General features: G+C 35.1%; 1 protein-coding gene across 1 annotated transcript in view; it reads right to left on the bottom strand.

Annotated features, from left to right (window-relative positions):
* Positions 1-12,194, bottom strand: part of LOC143192673 (uncharacterized) — a 187,957-nt gene that overhangs the window by 111,585 nt on the left and 64,178 nt on the right. Inside the window, exon 4 of the mRNA XM_076398149.1 lies at positions 3,342-3,539. Coding sequence (XP_076254264.1) covers positions 3,342-3,539 — 198 coding nt within the window. The remainder of the gene's footprint in view (positions 1-3,341; positions 3,540-12,194) is intronic.

Genomic DNA, 12,194 nt, shown 5'->3' with positions numbered 1-12,194 from the left:
GATGTAAAGATAAACGAGCTCTATTAAATTTTAGAGTTGATGTCCATATTTTTGAAAAATTTAAAGATATTTCCTAGGTCGAGAACAAAAAATAGGACTAAATAGTACACGAAGCTCCTAAAGAAGTCTAATATTCTAATATAGAAGTATTTATACTATACCAAATATAGGACTGGTATATAAGCATTGAAAGATGTTTATTTGTACAGATTTATATCTTACCTTTGAAAAAAACATATAACCGAATTAACATCGAAAAGTGATGAAAATAAAATTCGTCAAAATGGAAAATAAAAACGCCCAAATGAAAATAAGCTGAGGCATTTTGAAGCGCTTAGTTTGTTTCATTCCTTCAAAGTATAGTAAAGAATTATTGGATGTTGCATCACCTCCGACGTGTCTGGGTCAATAACTTATTACTTCATTCTTTATTTTAATGTCCGCGTAAAACAATGTGTTAACAACTACATTCATGTATCATTATCAACCACCAAAACTACCAAAAGGATCAAGGTACCTCTTATCAATGGACACAAAACTCAAAGAAACCATCTTGAAAAACTGCCAAAATATTACCAAAATCGGGTGAAAATAGAAAGGAATTAGTGCGAATTGATTTTTTTGAATTAGAGAAGGTAAATCGCTGAATTATGCGAGAGGAATTGCCAAGATTTTTTGTTACAGAGCACTTGTGATTGTTATGTTTATGTTTTTTTATTCATATAGTTTTATTAGAAATGTTGATTTATATATCTGTCAACCTATTGTCTCTTGGAGAGATGATACTGTGAATTAAACACCTTTGTAGGGATATTTAAGAACCCATATTAAAGATATTGTAAAAAATGTTAGTTATGTTCCACAAACATATATATTTCAGACCAAATAAATTTGCGATTATTACATTATTTACAGGTTATTAATGAAGTATCTTATACTTTGAGACATCTTATGATTTTTCAACAAAATCATTTGTATTTTATTCAGTCGAAAAATCCATGCAAAGTAAATGAAAAAGATTTTATTATTGTGGAGATCCATCCAAAAATCTTTTAATATACCGAATCTAAAAAACTATCCTGAATACACAAACGCTACATTATTAATGCATTTAATGGGATATTGAATATTTGTTTAAAAATACTATAGACTACTATGTCTTAATTAAAAAACAGTAAAAATACCAAAACTACAGGTCGAATAACTCACACGCTCGCATGGCCGTACGCATACATCGTTTCGTATATCCCGTAACGGCGACATAAATATGGATAATACGGATACATGGACGCGGACACCACCATTAATCATATCTAAAAATCTGCCCGCACACTTACACCGACCATTACGTAGATGGTCATCGGCGTTACGGGACAAAACAACGGAGTAATTATTTATAGCAGATATTAGCTGGTGTACCTAATTTATTTACGGGTCCGAGCTCTATCGGGGCCGAGTTATCGGACCAGCTGGATCAGATAGCGACCGTTCGCTATCGGACCCTTTATCATTATTCGGCTGCAAGCCGCTGTCGGAGCCAGTTACCGATCGGCCGTGGGGAACATAATGTCTAGGTAAACACTTACGTTAATGAGGGGGTCGCGTCGAATTTGTGTTTTTCGAATGTTTGTCGTTTGTCGGTCGGTTGTTTTGATTCCGTCCGGGTTTTAATTAACGCGGTCCATGTTTACGATTGCTCTTTTTCTGTTTGCAACACGCAATTATTTAGGATAAATGCGAAAAAATTGCATACATGGTATATCACGCGACTAATGCGGACCTATTTGTTCAGCGAAACAGGATAGTGTGTGTATAAAGACTGAAAGCGTGGTCTTTTAAGTTCATCCAATCAACCGAAATCAAATTATCAAAAAATGATCAAAAAAAGACAGATTGATACTGGACTGGCAATCCTTCCAGTTACTCTAAGCATTCCTTCGTGCTAAACTATTACAAATAGGAAACATCCATGCTTTATCCAAACACATCGCAATTCTGGGTGTGAGCTCACCAAAGAAGAACTGAAGTTGTTGTGAACTAACATGGTCTACTGGAATATAGACTACATAATCTGTAAACTATTGGAATTTTTAGCCAAAACATAGGAAACCATTCCGTACCGATATACCATAGAAATGTTGTTAATATAACGGTGCATAATATAAGCAGTGCTAATAATATAAACAAATAATTTTACCATAACTATAAGCTATGCAGACGGGGCACTGACCACGTACATCCCTTTGGAGGTTTCTTTAGAAAGGAGGTGTTATATCGCGCATCTGATACAGCCAAACAAAACAGTGTAGGGATTCAGTATGATAGATTAGGAGTTGCCACTTTTTTCGTAAAATAAAAGTTTTTGTTGTTTTAAACCCTACACTTCATAACTTACATACAATACTTTGTGCGGTGGACAAGAATCAAGTAGCTAACGATGAAATAATAAACTGAACCTAACGATAGATAATAACATTCAAAATGCTCAAATATATTCCTATAAACTTTACCAACAAAGCATCAAACAGTCTCCTAACTAAAATTTAATTGGTTCTAAGTATAGCTTAGAAATAACTATATCAGTCTAACTATATCATAAAATGGAACACACGTGAAAAAGCAGGTAAAACCAAAAAAAATACTAAATTAAGACATTTAAATTGTTAACACACTATTGTTCTAAATCATCAAAAGTATAGCTATATTTATACCAATATTGGGTAAACAGCCATTGTATTACCTAACACAGTAAATTTATTTTGGTATTAATATGATTATCCTTACAGTTAAAGAAGCAATTAAAAGGCTCCTGACACATACAAAACTACACGTGCATTAACACATTAACACTCAAAAACTCGTTAGTTATTAAATAATATGTCGCAACAACTAGCTACTACAACACATAATACACAGACTGAAAAAGATGTAAACTAAGAAAACATCATTAAATAAATAATGGTAAATGTAAGATAATTTAATAAATAAAATAAAGGAACAAAGATTGAATATAATAACCAAACAACATAATATATATATATATATATATATATATATATATATATATATATATATATATATATATATATATATATATATATATAGGTAAGCAAAATCAAATCAATATATAAAAGTATAAAGAGTTAAATGACTTTAAAAGTGATATAGACACGCAGATATCTAACACAATTTTTAAAATTTCGCCTCTAAAGCAGATTAAAGTTTATATTAAATATGTATGGTAAAATTCTGCATATACATGTTAGGAAAACAGTTTTTATAACTAGGATTAGGATTTTAAAATCTAAAATAAAAATTAATAATTATATAAAAAAACTTACCATATATATTCCAAGGAAAGGCTAATCATCTCTTGAGGATTGAAGATAGTCCGTTCGGTATCTTCTCCTCGTTCCTCCGGCGATACCCTAGCGGCAATTTGAGGATAATCCTTGTAATAATTTCTTCTCCTCATCATCTCCTTCATAAATAGTTCCGGGACCAGCTTGTAAACAATGTCTTGCAGCGTTTTGTCCAATCTGAAATGGGATAAGAGAGAAATATATTTTGATAATTCAGGACACTACACCAAATCAACCACGATCAACATAGTATATAAAGTCACTATTAGTGTATTTTACCAAAACGTAGCGGAAATTGATTTAAAACACTCAAGTACTCATTATTTAATCAGATTTTTTTACAAAAACTTATATCAGCGAAGAGGCCAGTTATCAAAACAAATGTTTCCAAAATTAACATAAGCTCGCACAGCTAATTATCTTTTATGTCTTCTATCGATTGAAAACCTGTACTCTGAAGCGACTTGATATAGTAATGTGTTCTGGAGAGAGACGGAAATCCAGGCCAGAGACACATCAGACATGGAGATGCATTTTCGCAAATTTGCTCTTTTAACTGCTCATACCTTAATATTTAAATACATTTTCCATCACAATCAGTATTGCTCAATATTCTCACCGACTTGATACATGTAATTCCATTTAATACTCAAGTTCAACATAAATTCCTTATTCAGTAGGTAAAAAAGTATATGTACATATTACTCTATTATTAACTATAATGCAAAATGACAATCGAAAACAAATTAATCTGACCCACTCCAACTTTTTTGTTTTGGTACCACTAACAATCTATTTAACGAACAATGCAATTACCGACGAACAAAACGAGAGAAAAAAATGAGAGCAAATCAATTGGAGGCCACATCTGGGAGCGGGCATTAGACGCACGCTAAATTACCCCTTGGAGTATTCGTCGAGACCCAGTTGCCGGCAACCGGGGGGATTGCGGTGGGAGGGGTGGCAAGAGCGAGAAGGGTTGCTCGTTTAAATTAAAGTTCCAGTGCTGTGTCAATAATTAGGAATAATGTTAACGAGATCGTTGGTGTTTGAAGTGGGAGTCCGCTATGGGTCTCACATTGAAGCAAAATAGCACTTCAGCGTAACAACGTTTAAAGTAACGCTATTATAACAATAGATAATCAGAATATATATATATATATATATATAGGTATAAAATCATCAAAAATATATAAGAATAACCAATTATAAATTAGATCATTCTAAAGATATTAACTGACCGTGTACATCATATCATTCACGAATATTTGGGTATATGAGAAAGCTTTGTGCAAAGTAGGTGCCGCGCAAGCTCACTTTTGACCACAAACAACAACGAGCTGATGATTCGTAGCAGTGTTTGAACAACAATGGATGCAATGGTTGACAATGGATGAAACATGGCTCGATTATTTCACTCCGAAGTCCAATCGACAGCCATCCGAGTGGATTGCACACGCTGATCCCATTCCAAAGCGTGGGAACACGCAGCAAGCGACTGGCAAGGTTATGGCGTCCCTATTTAGGCATGCACATGGAATAATTTTCATTGACTACCTTGAAAAAGGAAGGACCATCAACAGCGACTATTACATAGCGTTATCGGACCGTTCGAAGGACGAAATCGCCGAAAAATGGCCGCATTTGAAGAAAAAGAAAGTGCTGCTTTACCAAGACAATGCACTGTGTCACAAGTCAGTGAAAACGATGGCAAAAATCCATGAATTGGGCTTAAAATTGCTTCCTCATTCACCGAATTCTCTAGATCTGGCCACCAGCGACTATTTCCTGTTCTCAGATCTCAAAAGAATGCTCGCTGGGAAGAAATTTAGAAGCAAAGGACAAATCGTACTACAAAAATGGTATTGAAAAGTTGGAGGGTCGCTATAATCAGTGTATCACCCTTGAAGGGAATTATGTTGAATAAAAAACTAATTTTGCCAAAAAAATGTGTTTTACTATGGTAGCCCGGGGACCTTTCAATTGACCTGTTACATCAGTCGACATAAGAGACTCATCCACAAAGTTCCAAAAATGTTACTGAAATGCACTGAATTCTTAAATTGCCCCGAATTAGTTGACTGTCTAAATCTAAACAAAAGGACAGTTCAATGGTACCAGTTCTTTACCACATATGATACCATCGATGGAAAATATTACTGTGGTTACCTTTGCAAATAACACGTAGATACTTCCTATAGAAAGAATAGAGAAGAAGCAATTAAAAAAACTGCAACACTATATGTTACATACAGATTGACGCAAATGTAGATAATAAAAAAGTTTACATATGGTAAAACTTCAGACATGATATAGTGGTTACTGGTACTAATAACACTATTGGTTCATAGAGTAAGAACACTAAGTATTTTGGGATAAATATTGATGCAAAACTAAGTACTGAAATCGAAATATTAGAAAATGTTTTGATTAATTGGATAGAAATCCCATTTATTCATATATAATAATTTGCTCTTGCAAAAGTTTTATAGACCTACGGATAAGTGTATATAATAGAAAAAACTAGCAAATATTAATTACTACTTGAATGTTATAACACTAGAAACTAAGGATCAATAGGTCCTCCCCTAGTAAGTCGATACGTCAGTCAGTAAACACAAATAACAACGGTGATAATCATATATGTAAAGGAAAGGAAAACACTGCAATAAATAGAAATATTTATTACACGCAGGAAGGTAGTAGCCAATTTTATTTCAATGTTAACAATAATTTGATAATTTCTGCTGATACCAAAACCAAAATATTAAAAAATAAAATGATATTGGTGGTGTGAAACAAACTGCGATCATCTTATCGAGATAAATAAAAATCTCCATAAATATAATGGGGTGAACTTTCAAAACCATCAATCTTGAATAACAAGAGTCAAAACCCGATGGCCTATCTTGACATCTTTATATAACAGATAGATAAATCACTACTTTCCACAAATATGTCAAACCATTACCTGATCAACAGCTGAAGATCGTCTTATAGATAGAAAATCATTCGTTTTAAAAAGTGGGTGGAACATTTCAAATATTGACTCCTAAAAGGAGCAATTGCACTATTCGGCACTAAAAATTACAATTGTAAGAGTTCTGAGGAGGAGGGCAAAATCCTTTTCTCACACTGGTGATTACAGAACGAAGGGAAAAAAAGAAGACGAAATGCTGACACCACGTTACATAATCGTAGGATCAGCGTCAGTGATATGACGTAAACCGTGATTGCGACGCCTTTGAAGCAAATCGTTAATTTTACGACCAGGCGGCACAGCAATCGCCTTTGGGAGACATCTAGGCCGGATTATCCTTATAAACGGCCCATTCGGCTACGTATTCGCTATTCGCTTGGTTTCTCGCCACTGGATGCTCCTGTTGACTCCTTTACCAGATGGTGCGACGAACATAAACACATTCAAACAAACTTTTGTCTATCAAACAATATAACTTCTATTTATTATCATCTGATTCGTATATAGTACTATACTAATTTCAAGATAATATTCTTAAATATTGTTAATGCTATTTAAAATTGAAGAAAATGTACAAAAATTACCACATATACATTAATACGTTTCACTTTTTCATACGATATAAACTCTTAAGCTAGCATAGCAGCGTACACCATCAGTGAATAATATTAAAACTGTAGTAAACCAAGTTAAAAATTGGGTGCATTATATCATTTAAGTTTAAAAAATATACGTTTTAGGTATCCAGTAAATGCCACTCGTTATCCCTTTCAATTTACTGAATATCTCTTCTGTGCATGCATGTAAAACGAACAAGAAAAAAAGAAAAGCCAAAACGACATTGATATCTTTGGACTCCCCCGAAATTGGATTTATCTACTTTTTTCGCTTAATCGATTTATTTCCTGTTCATTTTCTCTACCAGATCCACTGTCTGTGAAATATTTCTCTTACACTGATGGCTATAAAAGAGAAAATCGGAGAAGATAGCTGGCATTGCTTCTGGATTATTATTTAATTAACATTAAAGGTTGATTAGCAAAAGATAATTTAGCATTTAAAATTAATGTAACTTAAATATATTGATGTTCATAAAAAATCTGTCGAAAAATAGCGAGAGGAGTTTAATAAGTATATAACGTTGAACTTTCATCGATGCTGTTACAATATATTGTATTATATTAAGACGAATATTAGTTGATAAGATATGATAACATTATTATTATAAATGTTTGCGTTTAAGTTCCTTATCTATTTAAAAAGAGATCCCATAATCCATAAAGAAATACGCTCCAAAAATTTCCAGGCATAACCAGTTTGGACTGGTGTGTCTGGAATGGGATTAACCCTTGTCGAATTATAGATTCTTGCTTCTAGACAATCACAATCACTATAGCGAAATTCGAACTGGTGAATAATCATTGGATGCTCACAAATGCATTTTCAACATTAATTGAATTTGTTATTTGATTTGGAAATATCGGCTGCCGAAGCTCATTTAATATTTTAGTAAGTTACGGTGATTCTGATATCAACAATTTAAAAGTGGCGATTTCAATGAAAAATTACAGCCAAAAAAGTTCAAAGACGATTAATTGCAAAACTCACTGGAAGAAAATCCAACTCTCTAGAATATAAACGAATTTTCAAACAACCTTAATAAAAATTCTGAATATTTCTTCTGACGATGGCTTGACAACAAAATGTAAAATATTAGGTTTATACATTCATTTTATTTAAATCTGAACCTTTATTGAGAAAAATCTCGATACAATATATTTTATTCCAAGTATTGTCTATCGATAGCTGCAACTCTTTTCCCATCTTTCAGAGAATTTACGGATTCCATCTCGAAAGAACGATGTATATTTTGATTTTATCTACGAATCGACTAAGTTTTTGGTATCTTCATAAGAAGTGAAGCGCAACTCAGACAGATCACGGGTCATATATCGGAATAAGTATTAATCAGAAGGAACAAGGTCTGGAGAATAAGGCGGGTGGGGTAGCACTTACAATTATATTCTGTTTTACCGGTTGTAACATGCGGTGGAGCGTTATGATGCTGAAGAATAATATTGCTGTATCTTTGAGCGTATTGTGGCAGTTTTTCGAGCAGTTCTCAGCACAAAGGCATTAATTGAAGTCGGTAGCGATCGCCATTGACGGCTTCATTAGGCTTTGTCAGCTCACAGTATACCACATCAAGCTGAAACCATGGATATTCGGTGGTCGCCATGATTTGTTTCTCTTGGGATTATGGTAATGGATCCGCTTCTTATCTTATCATTGCCTTGCAATATATTTCGACTTCAACTCATACAACAGAAAATGTACAAGATTTTGGATCATTTCTATGTTCATTTCTTTCTTTGTTCTTCTTTCTTGTGTTAGTCCTAAAAAATCTGCATATTCTTCTTGCGTTTTACACAGATCATCATCAAGTAAGCCCTTCAAATCCTCATCTTCAATTTTTTTTAGCTGTCCAGACCGGTCTCTGTCTCCGGTACCAAAATAACCACATTTAAAATGTCGAAACCATTATTCACTTGTTGAAACCGTCACGAATATTCACATAGCATTCGATGACCTTCAACCGCAAACTTCCCGCAAATGCAATCTTCGCGGTACATATTCAGCCACTTTCAACACGCCGAGAAAATGTTTTGTTCATGTTCAACAAAATGACACATGCTGAAAAATGAAGCTTATCAATGAGGGTTCAATCTGAAGTTGTAACTTCATAACTTCAATCATCTGTTCTAGATCCTTTAAGATTAAGTTACATAAGGCTTGACAGTAAATTATGAAAAATTAAGATCAGGTGTTTCGGTGTATATTATAAAGAGCTCCAAGTGAATCGATGTCTTTAAATATTGACGCTCTCACGTACCAAATAAAACCACAATAAAACATAGAAAAAAACCCAAAAACCTTTCCCAGGACTTTCCTTGTTTTCGCACCGGATCAACGGCCGTCATTTACTCCCACCACCGACGCCGACCGTACCCTCCCTTCCCACCTTGAAAACCCCCCGCGGCGCCGGGCTAATTCAAATAAAATGTCAGGTTTGTTGTTTGGCGCGTTCTCTCCAACCGCCGACCCCCTCCCGACGCCGCACGTAAACCCCGTACCTCCCCCGCCTGGTCGCCCCCCTCAAAGCCGAAGCAATTTACAATTTCGTCGGCTGTACGGGCAAAGAGCTCCCGAGTAATACGAAATCTAAATCCCCCACGTGGGGCTTACGGCTCAGGGCTTTTGATGCCGCCGAATTCCAGAGCGGGTTCAGGAAGGATGGCGAGGGGGCGCATGCGTCCCCGCCAACGTCATCAATATCGTCGTTGGCGCGATGTGGTAGGTGGATATTTTCCGACATTTGAGGCGAACGAAACTGTTGCAGGATTGTTTTTCAACATCGACGATAGTTCGGGATATTCATACGAATAAGTTGCGAATAAGCATATTTTTTGTTTCTCCATAAATTTATAAATATCATTTACGAAGCAGCAATACGTATGAGCAGCTAAAACCGGGCAACTTGCATTAATATACAAGCAAAGCGTGTACGGTATTAATGCATCAGTATGTATTTCCCAAATTAGAATAAAACTAATTTACTTAAGCTAAAGTTAATATACACTTATACACTAAACTAGCTTGTGTGGCTTGGTTCGCTTCAATCTTCTAATTCCCTGCGTGTTGTCCAGTAGCTGTGTTGCTTCCACGTTGCTTCCGAGGTCATGGTGTAGCTCTTCGTTGGTTCCGTAGCGATAAGCATTGGTAATTAATCGTAGAACTTTGTTTTGTGTGCGTTAAATTACTAGTTGGTTTGATGTTTTAGTGCGATCTCATATTTGCACCCTATAGGTCTAAATAGGATCTATGGTTGACTGATATCTTTGATTTTAAGTCAAGTTGAGAGTATCCTTCCGACTAACCAGTACAGTTGCTTGACTTTAAGTCTAATCTGGTCTGCTTTTAGGCTGTCATGATGTTTCCAGTTTAACCTACCATCGTGATATATTTAGCTGGTGAATATTTAAATACCCATAATATTATATTAAATATTTGTCCATTGATAACCCAACAGGAAGACTTAAGACAGAAAAACCATTCTAAATAGTCAAATAACCGTTTTAACATTAAAAGTATAGTATAATTAAATTATCAGAAAATCAAAATAAATCACAATCTGTAATAGTGAGCAGGATGTAAAAAGAGATTATCAATGGTTGACTATAGATAAACTACGTTAAAATAAAATTACTGAGATTAAATTTAAAAAAATATAAAAATACTAGGAAAATATCTCACAAGATAAGCCTATCAACGATGTGAATGTTTTGAACATCTTATTGCAAATTAACAACGCTGCTCCCGTGAAAATAATGCAACGTATAGCGTTTGTTCAGTTTACTTGTAGTTTATATTCCAGAGTATTATAGGCTTTATTCTGCGACAGTTAAAACAGGCGTAGAATGTGTAATCGATCAGATATTGTTTAACATTTCACAAACGGCAATATCGATGGTAATAGCAGTATACACAAAACAACAAAATCCAAAGTTTACTAAAGAGACCGACGAATATTAAAAAGGATTGTGCTCAGATAACATAAAACTATTGTGGTAAAACTGGCAGGCGTACTCATTTCGATAAAAATAGTATTGCAGGATCTCCACAAAGCCAATATTCATGGAAGAGATGCGATTTAGAAACCCTTTATAACAAAAGTCAACGCTAACTTGCACAACGATCATGATACTTGATGATTGGAAGAACCATACCACAGGTCCTATGAATCATTGTTTTCTACAAACGACCGAGTTATATGAAGAACTGCAAAGGAAGCCTATCATCCGGAATGGCTGCTTTCTGCAGTTAAGCATGGGGGAGAGGTTCCATTATGATTTGGACGGCAATATCGTGGTATTCAGGTGGACCTCTCATTTATATCGCTGATAGGATTGGATGGATATCTCGACATGCTCAATGATGAATTTATTACCGCCAAATACTGCTATATTCCAGGGTGATAATGTGATAATAAGCATCAGAATGTAATCAAACATCATCCCTGACCAGCACAATCGCCAGACATCAACATCATTGAACCGTTATGGGGAGTTTTACAGCACAGTATCAAAAGAAGATTTTGATTTTTTGGGTAGGTGTTGAAGATAATAATTAGCGAATAATGTGGCACTTATTTTAAAAGCAAAAAAAATGATGGCTAAACACTCTATTAATAAAAAATATTTTGTATATCAGGTGTTCATATTATTTTGTCCATCCGCTGTATTTTTAAATATATCTACAACACGACCATGCTGACTTCTAGATAATAATTTTTGATTTCCCTAAACTGATGATTATCAAAAACTGGATGTCTTAATTGAAGTAAGCCATTTTAACCATATTTACTATTGAATATTGTAACTCAATGATCAATTGGCTCTGTTCAGATATCCTGATAATTTCCGGTTGTGTTTGGCCCAACATCGGTCCCCGGTCAGTTCAGCGCGTTCGCAATACTGTCGCGCACACACATACACACACACACCAAAAACAACGGTCCTCGTTTAACCGGGAGAGACCCGTAAATCAGTGGCCCTCACCCCGCTTTCCGAGTGGGGGGACCCGACAAACAAACTGGCGCTGCGTGTGGTCGTGATGCCGAGGCCGACTTTTGCGAATAGGAAATTGCCGGGTATGAGAATCGAAATGATACTGAATTTAGCATCGCTAATTAGAAGGAGAATGGCGTTTTAATGAGGATAACGAAAGAGCCAGGCGTCAGCGGGGGAAGAAAAGCCTCATTTACCACCATCAGGGTTGTTTACGTTCAATCT

Source organism: Rhynchophorus ferrugineus, unplaced genomic scaffold (genome assembly GCF_030347505.1).
Source record: "Rhynchophorus ferrugineus isolate W39M unplaced genomic scaffold, kcgeb_rfMv2 rfM3, whole genome shotgun sequence".
NCBI classification, from domain to species: domain Eukaryota; kingdom Metazoa; phylum Arthropoda; class Insecta; order Coleoptera; family Curculionidae; genus Rhynchophorus; species Rhynchophorus ferrugineus.
Note: the sequence above shows the minus strand (reverse complement) of the source record. Positions and strands in the feature narration are given on the sequence as shown.